This window comes from Phyllobates terribilis, unplaced genomic scaffold (assembly GCF_046119375.1).
Source record: "Phyllobates terribilis strain yellow unplaced genomic scaffold, ASM4611937v1 Scaffold_10__3_contigs__length_209671492, whole genome shotgun sequence".
Lineage (NCBI taxonomy): Eukaryota > Metazoa > Chordata > Amphibia > Anura > Dendrobatidae > Phyllobates > Phyllobates terribilis.
The window spans coordinates 73,258,954-73,284,575 of record NW_027362770.1 but is presented as its reverse complement, the minus strand read 5'-3'; the positions used below and the strand labels follow the sequence as shown (position 1 = coordinate 73,284,575).

At 42.8% G+C, this 25,622-nt stretch overlaps 1 protein-coding gene across 1 annotated transcript in view; it reads right to left on the bottom strand.

Annotated features, from left to right (window-relative positions):
• The window catches only part of STING1 (stimulator of interferon response cGAMP interactor 1), a 104,953-nt gene that overhangs the window by 59,335 nt on the left and 19,996 nt on the right, over positions 1 to 25,622 (bottom strand). The window contains exons 3-4 of the mRNA XM_073649597.1: positions 22,138 to 22,315; positions 582 to 690 (exon numbers count right to left, since the gene is read on the bottom strand). Of these exons, the coding sequence (XP_073505698.1) occupies positions 582 to 690; positions 22,138 to 22,315 (287 nt within the window). The remainder of the gene's footprint in view (positions 1 to 581; positions 691 to 22,137; positions 22,316 to 25,622) is intronic.

Genomic DNA, 25,622 nt, shown 5'->3' with positions numbered 1-25,622 from the left:
AACTTTCCTAAATGTAAAAATGAATACTGTGTCCTGTGAAGGCATATCAAAGCTGTGGAGTGGTAATTAGTAAAAATAAAAAGTTACAGATAGCAGTATAATTTCCAAAAAGGATCACAAAACTCATAAAATAAGGCTTGCCATACACATTAGATGGCAGTCGTGAACGATGGTTCGCCGATGGTTTGGTCGTCAGCCATCTCAGCCGACATCCCATATACTCGTTCGACCATGCGCTCCTGTGTTCTCTATGACAAAGCCACCGACTGACACGTCGACAGGAGGCTTATCTCAGAGAGAACAATGTGATCAGCAGTCTTAAATCGGAAATGTGAGATCTACCTCTCTCTCGATCATCAGTTGGCCATCGCCACCATAAACATTAGACAGTCGGCTGAACATGTTGATATTGGCAGGTTCAGCCAACATTAGTCTATTATGTATGGGGGCCTATACCCGCTGAACTGTATCAGACCTAAAGACTAGGTGTTTTATGAGACCAGGTAAGGTTAGATTATGGTAATATTTATTTTACTATGTACCAGATCTTCCATCACAGCATGTAACATAAAGCTTCCTACCTGGCAAGACAAACTTTAAATATCCAATGTAATAGGACCATGCAAGGCCATGAGCCACATTCAACTTCTTCTTTTCAGTTATTTCAGATATCACAGCCTGTGTTGGGTTCTGCAGGAAAACACATGTACTGCTGTTAAAGCTCAAATGATATATGCCTTGCTGACAGTTTTAACAGATTTCCATGGCTTTCTATATACCCTCCATATCACATAGAATACGCCAATGCATTACCTGCAATATTAGTAATTTTTCGTTTGGCTGTCATGAATCATGATGCTGAGGGAACTACTGAAAGGATGGGGATGGGCAGAACCATGCACAGTGTCCTTCCTGCTCAGAGCTGAAGCCTTTTTTGGGATTAGTACATGAGATTAAGATGACTAACTGAAAAAGCTGCTCAAAACTGATAAACTGTAATGTCAGCATTAACAGAAAAATAATAAGGCTGTTTTCAGATACAATACCTGTAATATGGATGGATTTTAGAGTCCATATTTTGGACGCAATACCATGAGTTCATGTTGTTATACTGAGCCACATGTTGATCACCAAATGATCCTTAGAGCAATAAAAATGTTCATATTACATCCTCCTGAAAGTGGCCTAAGCAGTGGCTACAAGCACCATTATAACAGTGAAATTTTACAACATAGATTGATCATTTTAGGCATATAAATGGATTCATTGTATGTCAATCATATTGATTGATTAGAGATGGTGAGGAAAAGAGATTTGGGCATAATACAAAGTTACATATCAATCAAAATTATTCAACCCTGATTGCAAATTTAGCAAACTTTGCAAACTTTCTGCTGTTTGCAATAAGCCAGGCAAACAAGAACAATTTACATAGTTCAACACAACTAATACAACAAGCGGTTTCTTCAAATTGGACACAAAATGCCAGATTTACTGTTTACTGCAGTCTCAGAATTATTCAGCCCCTACGTGACAAACATCTTCAGCACTTAGTAGAGCCCTTTTTGCTGTTATGACCTGCTACAAACATGATCAATAGCCAGACATTCTTGGGTTTGCATGACACAACTGCCTTCTTCCAATCCAACCATAGATTTTCCATGGGAGTTTTAGCGACTTTGTCTCCAGACTGACTCCAGAATCTTTCAGGACCTTTTCTGAAACTGAGCCATGGTGGATTTTGAGGTAAGCCTGGGATCATTGTCTTGTTGAAAGGTCTAATGACACCGGTCAGAGTACTTAATGTAGGATCAAACTGAAATCTTCTGGCTCGTGATCCACTCAGGTTTATAATAAATAATACCGCACGCAACGATGCAGACATGAAGCATATTTGTGTGCAGCGTGCCACTCTCTGGGGAACAAAGTCTTATAATTTTTATTTATACACTTGAGATGAGCGAATATTTTGAAATTTGAATTTGCCAAAATATGTGTAGAATACTGTGAGTTCTGAATGGAGACATTTGGACACATTTTCAACTCTGTAATGCAAACACTGCATTTTTAATGTCCAAGTGATTTCAACCTATCCGTTTACAGGAAAAAGGATGGTACCCAGAAGTAACTAACATTTTATTTAACAGACTTTTTATGCTACATAAATTGAATAAATGGCCTAAAATTATTCCTTTTTTGTGCATTGCTATTGTTTATAGACAGGTGGTGCAAATGGAAGAAAACGTGACATTTTTCACATGGTTGGGTGCAACAAATATCCCTGTTTGGAGAGTTGTAGAGATGAGCGAGTATGTTTTCTTAACCTTTTTGCCGAGTATGCTCGGGCGAGCACCGAGTACTTACAGCTGCTCGATGATATGTTTGAATCACTCCCGTTTGCATGATTTGCGACTGTTTGACAGCTTTAATACATGTTAGGAATGTCTATTTCTTACACATCCCTCACAGCTGTAACTACTCGGTGCTTGCCTGAGTATACTCGGTGAAAGGGTTAACAAAACATACTCGCTCATCACTAGAGAGTATAAAAAGCTTTGCAGTTTGCTAAATGAAGAAGCTTATCATAAGCTGTCCAAAAATTATACCTTTAATTATGGAGAAAAAACAGGCACACTGTACTGTTTTGAATGTGAAGTAATGGCCTGTCAACTAGAAGTTAAAACAATTATCCTATTTTTGGGGTCCGCAACTGGTTGTCTAATCACTAGTGATGAGCAAATGTGCTCGCACCTGCTCGGTACTCGCCGGAGCATCACTGTGCAGCTCATCACGGTGCTCGGCGAGTATTTCTGGATTGCACGAGTGGGAATTCGGATCCCCTCCCTGCATTTTTGGAACTCTTTAGAGAGCCAATGAACATGCAGGAATTGCCTGCCACGCACTGTATTGCCATAGCCATGTTGGTTGTGGACATTACAGTGATTGGCTGGCCACTCAGCATCATCAGGTCTACAGTGGGTATGGAAAGTAATCAGACCCCTTTAAATATTTCACTCTTTGTTTCATTGCAGCCATTTGGTAAATTCTGAAAAGTTAATTTGTTTTCTCATTAAAGTACACTCTGCACCCCATCTTGACTGAAAAAAACAGAAATGTAGAAATTTTTGCAAATTTATTTAATAAGAAAAACTGAAATATCACATGGTCATAAGTATTCAGACCCATTGCTCAGACACTCATATTTAAGTCACATGCTGTCCATTTCCTTGTGATCCTACTTGAGATGGTTCTACTCCTTCATTGGAGTACAATATCAGAAAAGAGAAAGGGAAATTTGCAGTGTTCATATGTCCACCATATTAAATCAACTCCTATAAATATGGCATACGAACTGTGGTATTATAAAATATAACATTTATTATCAGAATCAGATAAAATCATATAAAATGTCTTTAGAGAGAAGAGGACCACACAAAAAGAAGGTCAGACTAGGCAGTATAGGCAGATGAACATAATTAATATTAACAAGGCTGCCACTCAGATGTTGACATTTGATGAGTATTATGCATTGAGATATTACAATACCAAATAGATAAATAATTTCATAAATAAATAAATAGTGAGGTATGTAGAGAGTGAATATAAAGTGCTTAGTGCATGATACACTACTCCACACTACCCTGGATGTAACCAATGCTATAAGATGTGGTATCCAACGAGCGATATCCTTGTCAAAGCCAGTGGCGAAACGTGCGTTGGATCTGGTCAGCACTCAGGGGTCAGTAATATCTATCATTGTTGTACACTTGTGGCCACTTTTTCATCTGTTGTTATACATGTTATATAGTATTTATCATTTATATCATCTACTCTGATGACTTTTGACACAGAATTCGGTTTGAGTAGAAGTGATATTACTGTTGATATTGACAATACCACATCTCATAGCATTGGTTATATCCAGGGGCGGCACGGTGGCTCAGTGGTTAGCACTGCAGCCTTGCAGTTCTGGGGTCCTGGGTTCAAATCCCACCAAGGACAACATCTGCAAGGAGTTTGTATGTTCTCCCCGTGTTTGCATGGGTTTCCTCCAGGCTCTCCACTTTCCTCCCACACTCCAAAGACATACTGATAAGGAATTTAGATTGTGAGCCCCGATGGGGACAGTGACAATAATGTATGTAAAGCACTGCGGAATTTGTTAGCGCTATATAAAAATAAAGATTATAGTGTGGAGTAGTGTATCATGCACTAAGCACTTTATATTCACTCTCTACATACCTCACTATTTATTCATGAAATTATTTATCTATTTGGTATTGTAATATCTCAATGCATAGTACTCATCAAATGTCAACATCTGAGTGGCAGCCTTGTTAATATTAATTATTTTCATCTGCCTATACTGCCTAATCTGACCTTCTTTTTGTGTCGTGCTCTTACCTCTAAAGACATTTTATGTGATTTTTATCTGATTCTGATAATAAATGTTGTATTTTATAACACCACAGTTCGTATGCCATATTCCTTCATTGGAGTGTGTTTAATTAAACTGATAGGACTTGATTTGGAAAGGCACACACCTGTCTATAGAAGACCTCACAGCTCACAGTGCATGTCAGACCAAATGAAAATCATGAGCTCAAAGAAACTGCCCAAAGAGGTCAGAGACAGAATTGTGGAAAGGCACAGATCTGGCCAAGGTTATAAAAGAATTTCTGCATTACTCAAGGTTCCTAAGAGCACAGTGGCCTTCATAATCCTTAAATGGAAGACATTTGGGACCACCAGAAGTCTTCATAGATATGGCTGTCCAGCCAAACTGAGCAATCGTGGGAGAAGAGCCTTGGTGAGAGAGGTAAAGAATACCAAGATCACTCTGGCTGAGCTCCAGAGATGCAGTAGGGAGATGGGAGAAAGTTCCACAAAGTCAACTATCACTGCAGCCCTCCACCAGTCGGGTCTTTATGGCAGAATGGCCAGACGGAAGCCTCTCCTCAGTGCAAGACATATGAAAGCCCTCAAAGCATTTGCTCAAAAACACATGAAGGACTCCCAGACTATGAGAAATAAGATTCTCTGGTCTGATGAGATGAAGATAGAACTTTTTGGTGATAATTCTAAGCGGTATGTGTGGAGAAAACCAGGCACTGCTCATCACCTGCCCAATACAATCCCAACAGTGAAACATGGTGGTGGCAGCATCATGCTATGGGGGTGTTTTTCAGCTGCAGGGACAGGACGACTGGTTGCAACTGAAGGAAACATGAATGCAGCCAAGTACAGAGATATCCTGGATGAAAACCTCTTCCAGAGTCCTCTGGATCTCAGACTGACTTGGAAGAAGGTTCACCTTCCAAAAGGACAATGACCCATAAGCACACAGCTAAAACAACAAAGGAGTGGCTTCAGAACAACTCTGTGACCATTTTTGACTGGCCCAGGAAGAGCCCTGACCTAAATCCAATTGAGCATCTCTGGAGAGACCTGAAAATGGCTGTCCAACGTTCACCATCCAACCTGACAGAACTGGAGAGGATCTGCAAGGAAGAATGGCTGAGGATCCCCAAATCCAGGTGTGAAAAACTTGTTGCATCATTCCCAAGAAGACTCATGGCTATACTAGCTCAAAAGGGTGCTTCTACTCAATACTGAGCAAAGGGTCTGAATACTTATGACCATGTGACATTTCAGTTTTTCTTTTTTAATAAATTTGCAAAATTTCTACATTTCTGTTTTTTTTTCAGTCAATATGGGGTGCAGGGTATACTTTAATGAGAAAAAAAGCTCTTTAGAATTTACCAGATGGCTGCAATGAAACAAAGAGTGAAAAAATTTAAGGGGGTCTGAATATTTTCCTTACCCACTGTATATAAGACCTAGCACTGCTATGCTCGTCACAGTCTACCCCAGAAACAGGCAGCGTAGGGAGAGGTGCTGATGAGTCAGGGAGAGTTGTGCTTCTTTATAGTTAGTATAGGTATTCCACAACATGCACTACCGTTCAAAAGTTTGGGGTCATTTAGAAATTTCATTATTTTTGAAAGAAAAGCACATTTTTTTCAATGAAGCTAACATTAAATGAATCAGAAATACACTCTATTCATTGTTAATGTGGTAAATGACTATTCTAGCTGCAAACATCTTGTTTTTATTGCAATATCTACATAGGTGTATAGAGGCCCATTTCCAACAACCACCACTCCAGTGTTTTAATGGTATATTGTGTTTGATAACTGTGTAAGAAGGCTAATGGATGTTTAGAAAACCCTAGAAAACCCTTGCACAAGTATGTTAGCCCAGTTGAAAACAGTTTGGCTGATTTGAGAAGCTATAAAATTGACCTTCCTTTGAGCTAGTTGAGAATCTGGAGCATTACATTTGTTTGTTCTATGAAACTCTCAAAATGGCCAGAAAAAAGAACTTTCATGTGAAACTCGACAGTCTATTCTTGTTCTTAGAAATGAAGGCTATTCCATGCAAGAAGTTGCCAAGAAACTGAAGATTTCCTACAACGGTGTGTACTACTCCCTTCAGAGGAGAGCACAAACAGGCTCTAACCAGAGTAGAAAGAGAAGTGGGAGGCCCCGCTGCACAACTGAGCAACAAGACAAGTACATTAGAGTCTCTAGTTTCAGAAATCGACGCCTCACAGCTCCTCAACTGGCAGCTTCATTAAATAGTACACGCAAAATGCCAGTGTCAACGTCAACAGTGAAGAGGCGACTCTGGGATGCTGGCCTTCAGGGCAAAGTGACAAAGAAAAAGCCATATCTGAGACTGGCTAATAAAAGGAAAAGATTAATATGGGCAAAAGAACACAGACATTGGACAGAGGAAGATTGGAAAAAGTTTTATGGACAGACGAATCAAAGTTTGAGGTGTTTGGATCACACAGAAGAACATTTGTGAGACGCAGAACAACTGAAAAGATGCTGGAAGAGTGCCTGACGCCATCTGTCAAGCATGGTGGAGGTAATGTGATGGTCTGGGGTTGCTTTGGTGCTGGTAAAGTGGGAGATTTGTACAAGGTAAATGGGATTTTGAATAAGGAAGGCTATCACTCCATTTTGCAATGCCATGCCATACCCTGTGGACAGCGCTTGATTGGAGCCAATTTCATCCTACAACAGGACAATGACCCAAAGCACACCTCCAAATTATGCATGAACTATTTAGGGAACAAGCAGGCAGCTGGTATTCTATCTGTAATGGAGTGGCCAGCGCAGTCACCAGATCTCAACCCCATTGAGCTGTTGTGGGAGCAGCTTGACCGTATGGTACGCAAAAAGTGCCCATCAAGCCAATCCAACTTGTGGAAGGGGCTTCAGGAAGCATGGGGTGAAATTTCTCAAGATTACCTCAGCAAATTAACAGCTAGAATGCCAAAGGTCTGCAATGCTGTAATTGCTGTAAAGGGAGCATTCTTTGACGAAAGCAAAGTTTGAAGGAGAAAATTATTCTTTCAAATAAAAATCATTATTTCTAACCTTGTCAATGTCTGGAATATATTTTCTATTCATTTTGCAACTCATTTGGTAAATAAAAGTATGAGTTTTCATGGAAAACACAAAATTGTCTGGGTGACCCCAAACTTTTGAACGGTTGTGTATGTATACACATGTGGTCAAAATTGTTGGTACCCCTCATTTAATGAAAGAAAAACCCACAATAGTGACAGAAATAACTTGAATCTGACAAAAGTAATAATAAATTAAAAATCTATGAAAATGAACAAATGAAAGTCAGACACTGCTTTTCAGTCCTGCTTCCACAGAATTTAAAAAAAAAATTAAACTCCTGAAATAGGCCTGGACAGAAAAGATAGTACCCCTGAAAATAATGTGACAAAAGGGACATGTTAAATCAAGTTGTGTACACTAATTAGCATTACAGGTGTCTACAATCTTGTAATCAGTCAGTGGGCCTGTATTTAGGGCTACAGATACTGTGCTCTTTGGTGGCATGGTGTGTACCACACTCAACATGGATCAGAGGGAGCAAAGGAAAGAGTTGTCTCAGGAGATTAGAAAGAAAATTATTGACAAGCATGTTAAAGGTAAAGGTTATAAGACCATCTCCAAGCAGCTTGATGTTCCTGTGACTACAGTTGCACATATTATTCAGAAATTTAAGATCCATGGGACTGTAGCCAACCTCCCTGGATGTGGCCACAGGAGGAAAATTGATGACAAATCAAAGAGACGGATAATATGAATGGTAACAAAAGAGCCCAAGATAACTCCTAAAGAGATTAAAGGTGAACTTCAAGCTCAAGGAACATCAGTGTTAGATCGCACCATCCGTTGTTGTTTGATCCAAAGTGGACTTCATGGGAGACGACCAAGGAGAACACCATTGTTGAAAAAAAATTATAAAAAAGCCAGACTGGAATTTGCCAAACTACATGTTGACAAGCCACAAAGCTTCTGGGAGAATGTCCTATGGACAGATGAGACAAAAATGGAAGTTTTGGGCAAAGCAAATCAGCTCTATGTTCACAGTTGGGAAAAATGAAGCATATCAAGAAAAGAACACTGTCCCTACTGTGAAACATGTAGGAGTCTCTGTTATGTTCTGGGGCTGCTTTGCTGCATCTGGCACAGGGTGTCTTGAATATGTGCAGGGTACAATGAAATCTCAAGGCTATCAAGGGATTTTAGAGAAAAATGTGCTGCCCAGTGTCAGAAAGCTTGGTCTCAGTCACAGGTCATGGGTCTTGCAACAGGATAATGACCCAAAACACACAGCTAAAAACACCCAAGAATGGCTAAAAGGAAAACATTGGACTATTCTGAAGTGGCCTTCTATGAGCCCTGACCTAAATCCTATTGAGCATCTTTGGAAAGAGCTGAAACATGCCGACTGGAAAAGGCGACCTTCAAACACGAGACAACTGGATCAGTTTGTTCATGAGGAGTGGACCAAAATACCTGTCGAGAGGTGCAGAAGTCTCACTGACAGTTACAGGAATCGTTTGATTGCAGTGATTGCCTCAAAAGGTTTTTCAACAACATATTAAGTTAAGAGTACCATCATTTCTGTCCAGGCCTATTTCATGGGTTTAATTTTTTAAAAAAAATCTATGGAAGCAGGGTTGAAAAAGAATGACTGACTTTCATTTGTTCATTTTCATAGATTTTTTATTTGTTATTACTTTTGTCAGATGAACTAACAGTCCACCTGAGGACTAATCCAGCTGCATATAATCCATGCTAGGCAGGCAGGCAGTGTATGTGGCAGACTGCAGTGTATGATACAGCACAAGAGGGTCCATTGAACTTCCTGTCTGCTGCTGCTGTAATAATTACAGATATTTGTAGACATAGCCCGATATATCAGGGGTCAGGACAATTTTTTTTTATATCTTAATCCTGGTTATTTGCTTAAAAAGCAATTCAGAGAACACCATTTTTCTGCTCCATTTGCTTGTCAGCACTGCAGAATAAAGCCAGATCTGTTCCATATTTCAGCGATAAAAATCCAGAAATTTAAACTGAATGTGGAAAATATTGGCCTTTTTTTCCATTCTGTAGCAGTGTGTCAGTGAAGCTATTCAAACTAGGTCTCTGTGTAGAATAATATTAGTAAATTACAGGCCTGCTATTTACAATCGTGGTTCTCTGTCAGATGTATCACATATAACTGCGTTCCAAAATCAGCCATTTCTCATGAACGTGGAAAATATTGTCCTCCATTTAAAATGGGCAAGGTGCGTGGCAAGGGATGGTGAAGTGGACATGATGGTGTTGGTGCATGCAGAGGCCGAGGACGTGCCGGTGGGCAAGCTCAAATTGTGCCACAACAAACACCCACATCTTGTCTCTCGACCTTCCTGTCATAATTACTAGGGGACCACAATACACCACTATTGAACCCAGAGCAGTGTCAAAAGGTTGTTGGTTGGATAGCAGATAATGCTTCCAATCACTTTGCCACCACCACTACCCTGTCTTCCACACGGTCAAGTCTCAGTAGCTGTAAGTCAGGACCGCATATTCCTCACCCTGATCCTCTTTCCTCCCACCATGCCGAGTGCCCGGAGACAACTGATCCCAGGCTTGGACACTCCGAAGAGCTGTTCACTTTTCCATTTGTAGATTCGGGCCTCTTGCCTGGCTAGCTTCAAGCGAGTCAAGAGTAGAACGTGTGTAGCGATGCCAAATATTGGAGCAGCAACGGTCACACAAAGGCGATGGTGGGAAAGTGCAATTACTGTTGCAGGAGGTGGATGATTATGTTGAGACACAATTGCCAGAATGTCAGGAGGAGGACCAGGTTGCGGAAGTGGAAGACGAGATGGTGGATGACATAGTAACTGACTCAACCTGGCAGGGGGACATACAGAGCGAGGACAGCTGCACACAGGGGGAGGGTAGCACAACAACAGGCAGGAAGAAGCAGTGTGGTGGCCGTTGACACAAGGCGGGAAAGCATTCCTCGTAACGCCAACACGACGGAAGTTGCCAGTACAACTGTTAGATCTTCCCAAGTCTGGTTATTTTTTAAACACTCTACAGATAACTCCAAAAAGGCCATTTGCACTACTTGCTAGGCCAGCATCAGCAGGGGTAGCAAAACCAGCACCCTGACCACCACCAGCATGATCAGGCACATGGCAGAAAAGCACCCAACTAAGTAGGCTGAACCCCAGGTCCAGCAACAGTGTCTGCAGGTGACACCACTGCTTCTTCCGCTGTTGTGCGTGCACGCCAATCGCCTGTCCATGGCGCATTCCAAGATGCCTCTCGCCCTGCACCTGTCATCCACACTCTTAAGTAGCACCATCAGCAAGCACGTCAACATTCTTGTCCCAGCGCAGCGTTCAGTTGTCCATACCCCAGTCCTTGGAACGCAAGCGTAAATACGCAGCCAACACCCCAAAGGCCACACTACTAAATGCATGCACTCGAAATGTTGCCTTTTAGGCCCATGGAGATGGAAGCTTTCCGCAACCTTATAGCAGCGGCCGTCCCTCGGTACTCGGTCCCCAGCCGCCACCGCATTACATGAGCACATGTCCCACAACATTAGCCGTGCCCTAAACAATGCAATTACTGGGAAAGTCCACCTAACCACAGACACGTGGACAAGTACTTGTGGGTAAGGACGGTATATCTCGCTGACGGCACACTGGGTTAATATAGTGGAAGCCGGGACCCAGTCGGACCTTGGGACGGAACATGTCCTCCCGACACCAAGGATTGCAGGCCCTGGGTCAATCAAGGTTGCCCCCACATTCTAAGGCTCCTGCACCTCATGCTCCTCCTCTTCATCCTCCATCTCTGAAATGACCACATCAGTCGCAAGCTCGAAGCACTGCAGCACTGCCTCGACAAAGCGGCAACAGATTGTGCTGGAGCCAATATGCTTAGGTGACAAACCGCACAAAGCTGAAGAGTTGCAGACAGCTGTGACAGAGCAGGCATATCTGTGGCCAACACCGCTGACCCTACAGCCAGGCATGGTCATGTGTGACAATGGCAGGAACCTGGTGGCAGCTCTAAGGCGAGGCGAGCTCACACACATACCATGCCTGGCCATTGTGCTTGGTTCAGAGGTTTCTCAAAAGCTACCCGGATCTGTCGTATCTGCTTGTCAAAGTACGCCACCTGTGTGCCAATTTTAGAAAGCCAGCTACAGCTTCCGCCGCCCTTGCCGTGCTTCAGCATTGTTTGCAGCTTCCAGCTCACTGACTAATCTGCGATGTCCCCACGCATTGGAACTCTATGTAGCAGATGTTGGGGAGGTTTTGTGAGCAGAAGAGGGCAGTTGTTGACTACCAGCATCAACAAGGCCGTCAGTATTCAGTTCAGACTCCACACAAGACCTCAGGAGTGGACATGGATGTCAGACATATGTACCATCCTCCAAAACTTTGAGGACTCCACCAAGATGGTGAGCAGTGCTGACGCCATAATTAGCATCACCATCCCACTTCTCAGTCTTCTGAAATGCTCTCTGCTCACAATCAAAGAGAATGTATTGCAGGCGGAGCATGATGAGATGGAGCAAGGAACCATACAGGGTTATTCCACACAGCCCAGCCTCATCTCATCCCAATGTGGATTGGGTGACAATGAGGAAGAGGAGGAGGAGGAGGAAGAACAGGAGCTAGTTTCCTGTGCTATAGACAGTACTACCTGCACAACTGTCATACCGTCTGTTCAGCGTGGATGGCCTGAGTACAGGAAGGAGGAGGAAAAGGAGGAGGATGAGGAGGAGAACATGGTCAGTCGCCCTCTTGGTGAGGACACAGAAGTCTTACCTCTTTGCAGTCTGGCACACATGGCTGAGTTTATGTTACTCTGCCTTTCCCGTGACCCTGACGTTGTCCAAATTTTGGGTGACAGTCATTATTGGTTGATGACACTTTTAGATTCCAGCTCCAAGGAAAACTTTCTGTCTCTTATTCCTGCGCAGGACAGGCCTAATAAAATGGGGCAGTACAAGAAGGCCCTTGTTGCGTAATTATTTAAAAAATTCCCATCTGAAAACGCTGGCGGCAGAGGTCACAGTTCATTGGACAACCAAGGAGTACAGGTGAGAGAGACACAAATCCAATCCAGCAGAGGCAGGGGAACACTGTCAAAGTTCTGGGAGTTTTCTCAGGTCCTCCCATCGCACAAGCCCTGATGCGCCTTGTACTCTCACAAGGAGGGAAAAGTTTTGGGAAGATGCTGAGGGAGTACCTTACTGACCGTACCAATGTCCTCCGTGATTCCACTGTGCCTTATAATTATTGGGTATCCAAGCTGGCACGTGGCATGAACTGACTTTCTTTTCTTTGGAGGTCCTGGCCTGCCCTGCCGCTAGCGTTTTTCAGAGCGGGTTTTTAGTGCCGCTGGTGGAATTATAACCGATAGGTGCATCCACCAGTCAACTGAAAATGCTGACAGGCTGACTCTTATAAAAATGAACAAGGGCAGGATTGGGCCAGGTTTCTCAACACCACCGAATGATAGCAGCGTAGCATAAACTCAAATACAGTGTATTTTTTTGGGAGGTCTAACTCTATTCCCATGCACCTCTGTCTTCACAACTTGTTTATTTGCTCTTGTCCTCCTCCTTCTTTGCATCCTCATCCTCCACCACCACATCACTATCATATGTTCCATATCAACATATCTACATCTCTTGCAAGGAACATTGGAGTTCCTCTAAAATTTTTGGCAGCCGTTGCTTCACTGCATAGGCAAACAGTATGGGAGACCCACTTCCTAATAATGGGATCATTTTTTTCAGGAGGCCCTCTGACCTTCATGTCTCTTGCAAGGTGCATTGGAGTGCCTACAAATTTTTGACAGCCATTGCAGTCACTGCATAGGCAAACAGTATGGGAGACCCGCTCCTTTCTAATGGGAATATGTCATTACTGAGGCCACCTCTATGTGTCTTTAAATTGTTATTGGGGTTTTTCCTAAATTTTGGCAGCCGTTGCACTCACTACATACCCTATAAAGGTATAGCAGACCCTTTCCTTTCTAATGGGAACATGTTGTTACTGTGGCCCAGATCTATGTGTCTTTAAATTGTTAGTGGGGTTTTTCCCAAATTTTGGCAGCCCTTGCAGTCACAGCATGGGCATTACCACTATAGGAGACCCGCTCCTTTATATGTTTCTTCAAATGGGGTTGTGTCTAAATTTTTGGCAGCCCTTGCAGTCACTGCATGCGCAATAACAGTATAGGAAACCCACTCGTTAATAATGGGAACAACAAAGCATAGTCAGCTGATGGATCTCTAACAATAGCGAGGGACGACTGCTGGCCCTTTAAGAATAGTAAGGGCCGCCTGATGGACCTATAAAAATAGGCTTTGTGAATTTCAGAGTCCCTCCATCATAAATGAAACAGGATGTGTCTGATGATGTGTCACACACCACATGGCCAGATAAAGTTGTAAAATGTTAAAATGACATTTCCCGGTAAATGCATTTGTCTTGGTTGAAAGCAATGTAAAAGTGCAAAAACACATCAAAAACGCTACGTGTGAACATAGCCCAATGTGTGCAGGAGCATTTTTGTTTTTGTATATTTATTTTGCCTTATATACAAGTCATTACCCTGGAAAGGATGTTCCTTAGCATATTTCCCAGGAAAATCCATTTTGGTTTCGTTTTTGTATGTTTTATTGTGAGTCCGTAAAAGTGGCGTAATACCTCTGACAACGTTGCTGGCAGCAGTGACCTCGGAGTTAGAAATGCTTCTAGGGGTCTTCCCCATTATGTTCCCATGCCATTTGAGCACTGTTCTCATTGATTTGGGCAAATTTTAGGCCCTCTGCAGACCCCCTGGTGGAGCTGCCGGAAAAATGCTTGAATTTCCCATAGACTTACATTGGGCTCGTTACTCAGACCGAGCACTAGAGCATTCCAATTTGCTCTACTCGAACAACGAGTACCCAAGCATTTTAGTACTTGCTCATCACTACTAATCATCAAATGATTAATCAATTGCAAAGGCATTTTATCAAGCCATTCAAAAATTATACTCTTGTTTTCTGGAGACCAAACAGTTGCTTTGTTTTGAACGTGAAAAAGTTATGGCTTGTAGTTACCAAGCCTTTTAAAAAATTAGCCCTATTTTCAGAGTTGTTTCTTAAGGGTACAAAAACATAAGGGTACATTTCCAAGCATCAGTAGTACTGGTTGACACTATAAAACACAGTGGACAGCAAGGAGGTGTGTGGCTAGCGTTGCTGTGCAGTGAATACAGCAAGAGCAGCAAGGTAGAGAATTAAGATGGGGCAGGCAAGAAGATGCTATGCAGTTTAAGGCAAGCAATGGCAGCCCCAGCAGCAGCAGTATGGTCTAGCACTAAGAAACACAGTGGGCAGCCAGGAGATGTGTGACTGGAATGACTGAAGTGGCTGCGACAGAAGCAGCACGGTAGAGAATTAGGACAGGGCAGGCCTTGAATTGCTGGGAATCTTAGGGACTGCAACAGCAGCCGCTGCAACAGCAGTACTACAATACAAATGACACGATGGACAGGGATTTGATGCCCAGCAATGTGTAGTTCTTCGGCACTGATGGCAGCAGAACTATGTAGATGACAGTCAATGGACAGTCAGGCAGGCAGATTGTACAGTCCAAAATGTCATGTATGCAGTGATGTGAAAAAGTGCTTGCCCTCTTCCTGATTTCTTATTCTTTTGCATGTTTGTCACACTTAAATGTTTCAGATCACAAATGTAAATATTTGACAAAAATAAAATAAGTAAACAAAATGCAGTTTTAAATGAAAGTCTTTATTATTAAGGGAAAAATAAATCCAAACCTACGGGGGCCTGTGTGAAAAAGTGATTGCCCCCTAAACCTAATAAGTGCTTGGGCCACCCTTAGCAGCAACAACTACAATCAAGTGTTTGTGATAACTGGCAATGAGTCTTCTACAATGCTCTGGAGAAATTTTGGCATACTCATTTTTGCAAAATTGTTGTCATTTAGCCACATTACCGAGTATGAACCGCCTGTCACGGACAGGCAAGGGGATGTCCGGCGGACAGCACAACACACGGATGCAACGGGGTGATATAGGGGGGAGGAAGGCTCTAACGGTAGGGGATGAGGTAAGGGACACCTCCTGAGACTAACCTGTGTCTGTCCCTAAGCTCCCCTTTCATCACTAGACTGGTCCTTCCCCCCGTGCGCGATCATGTGCCTAAGCCTTCGCTGGCCCTGAACTTAACCTGGCTAGTGCGCAGGCCAGTGAGACACTAGTCTCGCCAATACAATAGGACAACATGAAGAAGGTAAGACAAACAATGGGAAGACAAAAACACAGAATGCACTTATCTTTCCTACAGCAAACTACACCGCTGCAACAGCAATGAAAACCACAGCTTCTCCAAAGACTGGCTCCTTCAAAGAGGTCAACATAGAATGAACTATAACTGGTGGTCAGCTGATGAATCATGTGGCTATTTAAAGGGAGGTGGGAGTGGCACCAACCAACATCAGCTGACCATCCTCAGAAGGCTGCCAGCAAGAGACTAACATTAACCTTTGCTGGACCAAAGGGAAAAAAACTACATTTAAATTACAGCATACCCAGAGCTGCCACGAATTCCCAAATTATTTGTGACACCGCCTTTTTAAGGTCATGCCACAGCTTCTCAATCGGATTAAGATCAGGACTTTAACTAAGCCACTCCAAAGTCTTAATTTTGTTTTTCTTAAGCCATTCAGAGGTATACTTGCAGGTGTGTTTTGTATCATTGTCCTGCTGCATAAACCAAGTACGCTTCACTTGAGGTCACGAACAGATGGTCGGACATTCTCCTTAAGGATGTTTTGGTAGACAGCAGAATTCATGGTTCCATTTACCACAGAAAGTCTTCTAGGTCCTGAAGCAGCAAAACATCCCTAGACTATCACACTACCGCCACCATATTTTACTGTTGGTATGATGTTTCTTTTCTGAAATGCTGTGTTATTTCTACGCCAGATGCAATGCAACATACACCTTCCAAAAATTTCAATTTTTGCTCCATCAGTCCATAGAGTATTCTCCCAAAAGTCTTGGTGATCATCAAGATGTTTTCTGGCAAAACGGAGAAGAGCCTTTATGTTCATTTTGTTCTCTTTCATATGGTGGAGTCATGAACACTGATCTTAACTGAGGCTAGTGAGGCCTGCAGTTGTTTACATGTTGTTGTGGGGTCTTTTGTGATTTCTTGTATGAGTCGTCGCTGCGCTCTTGGGGTAATTTTGGTCTGTCGCCACTCCTGGGAAGGTTCACCACTGTTCCATGTTTTCGCCATTTGTGGATAATGGCTCTCACTGTGGTTAACTGGAGTCCCAAAGCTTTAGAAATGGCTTTAAAACCTTTTCCAAACTGATAGATCTCAATTACATTGTTTCTCATTTATTCCTGAATTTCTTTAGATCGCAGCATGATGTCTAGCTTTTGAGGATCTTTTGGTCTACTTCACTTTGTCAGACAGGTCCTATTTAAGTGATTTCTTGATTGAGAACATGTGTGGCAGTTATCAGGCCTGTGTGTTGCTAGGGAAATGTAACTCAGCTTCCCAAAGATGTGATAAACCACAGTTAAATTATTTTTTAAGGAGGGGGGGGACAATCACTTTTTCACACTGGGCCCTGTAGGTTTGGATTTATTTTTCCCTTAATAATAAATACCTTCATTTTAAACTGCATGTTGTGTTTACTTGTGTTATCTTTGTCTAATATTTAAATTTGTTTTGTAATCTGAAATATTTATGTGTGACAAACATGGAAAAGAAGAAATCAGGAAAGGGGCAAACACTTTTTCACACCACTGTAGATTGTAATTGGTGCTGCTGCAGGTATTTGCAAAATTGTAAATGTTGTGAAAGAAAATTGCACTTATGAAATTCAAAGAATTTGTTTTTGAACATTTTAAACTATTTGACATTTCTGATAATTTTTCTCTTTCAGAAAGGGGCGGAACCCTCAAAGAATTGTTGACTGCAGGGAGCGCACAGCGATCACCTAGTGACACGTTTGACAACCGTCCACTGTTCAAGAGCTACAGGAATCAGGGAACTCTTAATACCCTGTCAATACGGCATTTCCCCCTGCCGCGAAACATCTTAATTTTGGAAAAAATTGATAATTTTTTGACAGAAAATTTCAGGAATTCAAAGAATTTTAGTTTAATAATTTTAAAAACAATTTATCTCTTTCTGACCTGATCTGCACAGGGGCTGCACATGTAGAAGTGGCATGGCTGAGGACAGAGTCGCTAGGAGTGGCGTGTAATGCTGCGGACGTGTCAGAAGAACGACCCTCGGAAATGCAGGGCCAAAGGAAAAACATTGTGCATAAGTTGGAGCTGGCGCCATTCTGTTGTAAGGAGAAGATGGTGGTGCAGCTGAAAGAGTCACAGAGCGTTTGTGGTGATATGGCGTCCAAGAGAGCGGTCAAAGAAGCTGATGCTAGCGGTGGAGACATGGAGTCAGCTGTCCCATGCAAAGAGGCGGACCAGGAGGATATCCTACATATCGAGACCCCCAGCATTGCGACAGTGACGAAGGCCCATAAGGCGGCCGGGGGAGGCAGGGGAGGGACGACACCGAAGGTCCTGGTGGTCTGAGAGTGCAGCAATAATTGCTGAAGTGACCAGAGCAGGCTAGTGGCAGGATCATAAAGACCGGTGAACCATTCTACAGTGAGTCCGGGGAAATCCCACCATGCAAGACCTGAGAAGCCTGTGAAAGGGAGAAAGCAGCCGAGATTCAAGAGGCCCAAGAGGGGGAGAAGGCAGCCTAGATCCGAGAGGCATGAGAGGGGGAGAAGGCAGCCGAGATCTGAGAGGCCCATGAGGGGGAGAATGCAGCCAAGATCCAAAAGGCCTGCAAGGGAGAGAAGGCAGCCAAGGTGTGGGAGGAGGACCCCCACACTCTGCAGGCTAGGCTGTGGCATTTGTGTGCGTGAATCAGCCTCAGATTACACTGCATCAGACCGAACAGCCGGAAAGAGGAAGGAAATCTCCTTTTAAATTCAATGCTGAGGAGTGGAGTGACCCTGAAGAAGCTTGAAGACGTCAAGAACTTACAGTTCTCTTGAATTAAAGGGCCATCTTTTAAGGGGGGTGAGTTCCGGAGCACCCCTATCCCTGAACTGGCTGGAGACCAATCAGGTCTCAGAAAAGACGTCTTGAGGTTGGAGATAAGTTCCTGTTGAGGGTTCAGTATTGACACCTCCGTAGCCGCGTGAAGCCCTGCTTGCAGTTTAAGGGATCTGAGGGACTGTTTGAGATACCTTCGAGGCCAGGTGGGCCTGTAACAGCCGAGTAGGCTTAATCTTTATTTTTCTTGATTTTGTTTTCTTGCGCCTGCTGTACCTTTTTCTGCTGGATCGCAGGCACTGGTGCATCTGTGGGGGTCTGATACCCTCAATAACAGAGACTGTTCTTTTTATGGACACTCTGATGGTTTCTGTGGTCCTTACCAAGAAGGCCCGGTCTGAGTGAAAGTTTTAAAAAATATGGACTGTCCTCGGGACTGTGTTGTTGATCTTCTGGGGCCCTTGAAATAGAAGGGCTGGTAGTCCAATGGACTAGAATACGCCTAGATCAAGACTTCAGTCCTGAACACGTTATTGTGTTTTACTATTTATGCACTCTTTATAAACTCTTTTTTAGGTCCTGAATGGTCACGGACGACCATCATTAAAGTATAGGGGAGTGTGGCGTGGATGGAGTTCCATCTCCCTGACAACCCCTGACTTTTTTATGTAGGAAAATGTATTTCATTGTACTTTATTCTATTGTTATCCTTCAGTAGGCTGCAGTCCCTGTTAGTTAGGCAGGACAGGGTTAACTGTAAGCCTGGTCCATAGTGAGGAGTAGGATTGGGTTAGTTGTAGGGTTAGGGAATTAGGGAAGTAATAGAAAGAGAGAAGTAAAGACACCCTGTGGTTAAGATGATCATCACCTGGGATGGTTGTGTGGATGAAGGGAGCAGAAAAGTAGAGAGTGAAAGGAAGCGTCTAAGAAGAACTTCATCATTGGCAGTGGAATACTTTTATCAGGCGGGTTGAGGAAAGGTAAGCATGGCCAGGAACTTTGTTAGAGTCTCTAAGGGTCTCTGGTGAACAGACAAGTGACAGATAGGTCAACAAGGCTGGAGACACACTCAGTAAGGTGGCAGGCACATCATTACATTGTTCCCGAAAAGTGGTCTGAAGGATAGTAGTCACTCTAAGAGCTCAGCTAAAGTGTTGCTATATTTAAAACGGTTGTAGGTTTCTAACTTGTTCTATAATATACCAACTGGCCGCTGGAAAATGTATATTGAAGACATGTCACTGTATTGTAACCAAGAGAAAGACATCTGCATCTCCTGCTGTTCTTTGTGTACAAGTCAAACTGTCAGTAAAGAGGATTTTGTTTTTATGGACTGGTGTGGCTTTCTGTTCGTGGGGGTCACGTGGGATCGGAGCCGTACAATGCGTGGCAGACCAGAAGAGCTGGGAGGTGTCCATTATGGTAGCATGTCGACACACACACCAAAGCAAGACCTCATTTTTCTGTAGAAGGCCAGGGCGTTGGATACGAGTACCTCACCCGCGGCTACCAACCTGTACCCCTTTGCACTTTGACCTTGACCACCTTGGAATTGGCTGAGATTCCTCAGAAATGCTGCCTGGAGCTGGTGTTTATCTTTGCATCATGTTTCCAGCAGGTCATAACAGCCCAAGAGTGCTCTAATAAGTACCAAAGACAGTTGTTGTTACGGGACAGGGTGGTGGAACCTCTGTGCTTCGGTGCAAGGAGGGACCAGAGGGGCATGACTAAGTGCCTACTCGGCCTGACCCAGGTCACACGGCGGCATAGTTGACTCCGTCAACCAGGGAGGGACCAGGCAGGTGAACCAGGTGCCACTCTGGGACCGACCTTGAATGAGAGGAGGTGACTCCCACGGGTCAAATGGCAGGAACTGACCGGTACAGCAGATGAGCACGGCAGGCAGGCTGACGGGTGGTCCGGGTAGACAAGCAGGCTGGTTCGGCTGATAGCCAGACGAGTGCTCTGGGTAGGCAGGCTGACGGGCACAACGGGTAACTGGCAGGTGCTCCAGGTAGGCAGGCTGGCGGGCACAGCAGGTAACTGGCAGACTGGCGGGCAGAACTATTAGACAGACTGGCGGGCTGGACTGTGGACAGACCGGCGGGCTGGACTGTTAAACAAACTGGCGGGCAGGACTGAGAGGCAGCAGGACCTGAGGGCTGAAGCAAGTGTTAGCACACGGAACAACAACCTTGCACAGGCACCTCCATTTTGGAGGAGGTGCCTTATATATGTGAAGTCCTCCGGCCATTGGCCGGGGACTCTTTAGGATGGCGCACACGGCCCCTTTAAGAGGGAGGGAGCACGCAAGCCCTAAGCACAGTGCCCGGGAAGCTGTGCCCAGGAAGCTGTGCACGGTGCGCGCCACAGCAGCAGGGAAGCCGGAAGACGCCGGACAAGGAACGGGGCGGTGAGGGGAATTAAGTCTCTGCCCGGCAGGAGGCAGAGACGCCGATGCTACAGTTGTCATGAAGGGGTTGAATAATTCTGAGACTACAGTAGTTATTAAAAGTGTTATTTTGAGATGAAATGGCAGAAAGTTTGTAAATTTTGCTAATAAACCTAATTTGAAATTAAGGCTGAATAAAATTGATTGTAATTGGACTTGTTAAAAGGTTATGTCATATTTTACTAATCTCATTTCTCTATCTTCTGTGATATTGAAAAGACATGTTTAACTATGGAAGACATATTTAACATGATGATGGATAGAATTTCATTATCCTACTGTATGTTGTAAAGCCAGCATATTATATAATCTAGCCTCGTATATCGTTGAAGATCATAACTCCGCTGGTAATAGAGAATTGTTGTGAGGTTACTATTAGGGTTTTTTGTCAGGGATAGCAACTAGATATGAAATAACTATGTGTAGAAAATACTGTATATCTCTATATTTATGACTAAAGTCCCCACCTTCTCCTGCTCCTCATGATGGTGACTGGCATGAATGAGCATAACTTCCAATTCTCACCATACACTCGACACCCATGATTGCATGATTGCAATGAGAAGTTTCCAAATGATATTGCACAGTCACATTAACCCCAATCCCTTTCCTCCCTGCCACAGTCAATGACAACCAGCGTGCCCCCTCACAGATAGTGTTTGGTTAGACTACCTAAGTTTAAAATATAAAAAAAGTAAAGAGTAAAAAAAAATGCCATAGTCACTTCCGCATTACACAACTGTGCTCCTCCAGTGAGTTATAGGTGATCAGCTGAGTGTCCACTCATTCTTCTTTCTCTCCCAGTACTGAGACCTCAGCATCATCATGTCCTATCAGTTGGGGGTTGTCTGTTCCCATGGTACAGACTCCAGCTCATGTTGGGGACTTGCCTGCTTTTCTTGGAGTTCTAACCCTCTGATCTCTTATAAGTCTTCATTAAATTATTGTACGTTGTGCCCCCCCACCCAAGAAGATTTCAAGGTATAAAAGTGGGGATGCTCTCCACCAAACTGCATTAGCCCTGTTGGGGATGGGGCTTGTTAAAAGCAGGGGTCATGATATCTATGTACAGGATCATATTAAAATACCATTATTTCATCTATACATATAAGCCTAACCATAATAATGATGCAGAGCAAGGGGCACATAATGTAAATTGTTACATACCTGAAGTCCAAAACACCTGCACAGAAAATTACAGAGGAACAGCAACACCACATTCATCATTACTGGCAATGGCTCTTCTTTGTAAAGAATGAAGAAGAAAATGGCAGCAAAGATCATAAAAAATGTGTTCCTGGAGCTGACACTTGCATGGAATGCCTTAAGGTATTCTCCATTATACCTTTAACAATAGAATATTATATTATTTTATTTTCATTATGTTTTATTTCCACAAAGTCTCTAGTTCTTACTACTTTTATCAACCCTATAAGTATTGTACTCTGCAAAAGTTTTTGGCAGGTGTGAGAGAAAATGCTGAAAAGTAAGAATGCTTTCAAAAATAGAAGTGTTAGTGGTTTATTTTAATCCATTAATAAAATGCAAAGTGAGTGAGCAAAAAGAAATTTAAATCAAATCAATATTTGGTGTGACCAGCCTTTACCTTCAAAACGGCATCAATTCTTTTAGGTTCATGTGCACTCAGTTTTTGAAAGAACTTAGCAGGGAGGTTGTTCTAAATATCTTGGAGAACTAAGCACAGATCTTCTGGGGATGTAGGCTTGTGCAAACCCCTCTGTTTCTTCATGTAATTCTAAACAGACTTGATGATCCTGATGTAGGGATGTGGACTGTTTTACCCTGTTCCTGCCCCTTAAGACAACAACCGCATTGTGTGTATATCATCATGCGAGTTTATAAGTAAAAAGTGATGTGCGTGTTATGTAATGTATTATGGTAATGTACGGTATGTGGGTCATGTAAGGTGTTAATGTATAATGTGAGTAGGGTATAGTACAGGATAAGCATTGGATTAGCTTAGGATAGCATAAGTATGGTGTACACAGTGAGTGGTTTAGCAGCAGTATAGGACATAGGATAAGAATAATAAGTTCAGTTTATGAGATAGGAAATAGTTAATGATAGAACTAGCCGAGTGGGTGGGAAATAATGTTAATAAAATAATGGCGTGCGGCGGCTCCTGAGGACAGAAGCCTGGAGGCTGCGGAGGCCTGATGCCTCCAAGTGAGTGTGATGCATCCGACACCCTACAGCACACTGGGACTGGGACACAGTTTGTCTGTAAAGTGCCAGAGCGTAACCGGACAGCAGCTCGGTCATGACCGCCGCTCTGCCGCACTTTACACTGATATCAGGGCTCTGTGGGGGCCATATCATCACTTACAAGATCCCTTGTTTTTATTTGATATTGGCTGCATGTTTGGGGTCACTGCCCTGATGAAGAATAAATTTAGGGCCAATGAGACACCTCCCTTTTGGTATTGCATGATAGAAAAGTTTCTCCCGGTATTTTTCAGCATTGAGGACACCAGAAAATGGCCAACGTTGAATATCCTAGACAAAGTGGTCAACTAAGGAAACTTGCAGCAGATGAAAGTCACATCGCTTACTTTTCTTCCAAGATTTGAAGACAAAGTGTAGTCACACCATATATTGATTATATTAATTTGATTTATATTTCTCTTTTGTTCATTCACTTTGCATTTTGGTAATTTTAATTTTGTTAATTGATGAAAATAAACTATGAGCATTACTGCTTTTTGAAAGCATTCTTACTTTATATGATTTTTGTCTACACCTGCCTAAAACTTTTGCACAGTACTGTATATTGATATAAGCAGAAAATAAATAACTACAATGAGATAAGGTGAACAAACACATTCATTATAAGGCTACGTTCCCACCATCCGGAGCCTGAAAAGAAGCTTCCGCTCAATATGCTAATGAGAGGCACCGATTTTTTTATTTCACATGCGGACATTCCTCATAGAGATTAGGTCTATGGGGAAAGCCCGCATGCGGACCCGCCGAAGAAATGGACATGCTGCGTTCCGGAAAGATGTGCCGCATGTCAGTTTCCGTGGGTGATCCACAGACGCATAGTGAACATGGGATTTCTACAAATCCCATCCACTATGCTGTAACATCTGGCCGCTGCGGTTTGCACGCGGCGCATGTGCGCTGCATCCAATGCGCAGCGATTACTGATCGAGGGCACATACCCTAACAAATATGTCACCAGGATTTAGCTACCCCACAATAATCAATGGGGTTCTTGGCTTCTGTTTGCATCAGTCATACAACAGATCCATTTTTTACATTAATTCTGTTTACTGGTTCTTAAAATTGTAACAAACAAAATTTCAAATTGCAGGTGTGAACGTAGCCTAAACCAATGCTGCAGTTCATTCAACCTAGAAATTTAAGAATATACTAGCATCTTGGAGTTACCATTTATGTTTTTAGAGGGGTATATCTCTAAAAAAGCTGATTGTATGTCAGTTTATATATGGATACACCCCCAAATCATAACATGCAATAGACAAGCTGAATAACACAGAGTTCTAAGAAAAGTGACCCCCAGAATTTATACATAATGTGGAATACAATCATTTACTACATCAGACATGTCAGAAGAGCCCACAGGTACTTTTACAGTTAAAATCTCATTAAATTGCATTTTATAAGCAGGTCTTCTAATATGTCCACTGACTTGTAAGTGGATGCCTTTGCAGATGATCAGAAATTTGTAAAAGTCTGTAACTTAGAGTATAACACTAGGCCTCCGCACCAAAACAAAAAAAGTACAGAACATGTGAAATAACAATTATTGCACACTGTCCTTCTATGTAATAGAATAGTAACAACACACGATATGGCCAAAAGTATGTGGACGCCCCTCCGCATCATTGAGAACAGCTGTGTAAGCCACATGTTATGACAAACTGAAAGTTATATTTTATTTGAGCTCGAAGCCTTGGAATTTGTTCTAGTTCTGGTTACTGATAGCTGTGGTGAATGGCTATACTAGTGAAGCAGGAGCAACAGAAGTGGTGCAGAAAATCTACTTCAATTATGTAAAATTAGGCCCACAGTCCCCATAGACAAACATGGTAGCAGAATGAGTTGTACAGAAGAGCAAAGTAACTTTAAACATGACACTGTCCTAGAATGTCACCTTTACCAGTTAGCAACATTTCTGATTTGCTCAATCTGCCCTAGCTAGCAATAAATTATTTTATTATAATTGGTATCTGTCTAGGAATAAAGCAACTCAGCACATAGCAGTTGATCATGCAAACTCACATAGCGGAGTCGCTGACTTCTGTAGTACATAAAAATTGCCAGAGCTGTTTGCATTGTACATGACAGCTCCATTGAATTGTTTTCTGTATTCACACAATGGCACCCAAGTGTAAGGTCACCATGCACAATGCAATCGCTTGCACTTCTTTCAACTTTGTTGAAGGATTGTTCATGTTCTAAGTAAGACACTGGCCTGTGTATAAAGCAAGGTCCACAAAGACATGGATTGATAACATTTGTGTAAAGAAGCCCACACACAGTGTTTATATTAAACCCCACTAAACAGCTTTGAACTTGATTGGAACACAGATTGTTGGATGGACTTTCTAAGCCAATATCAGAGTCTGAACCCACAAATGCTCTTCTGGATGAATGGGCACTAA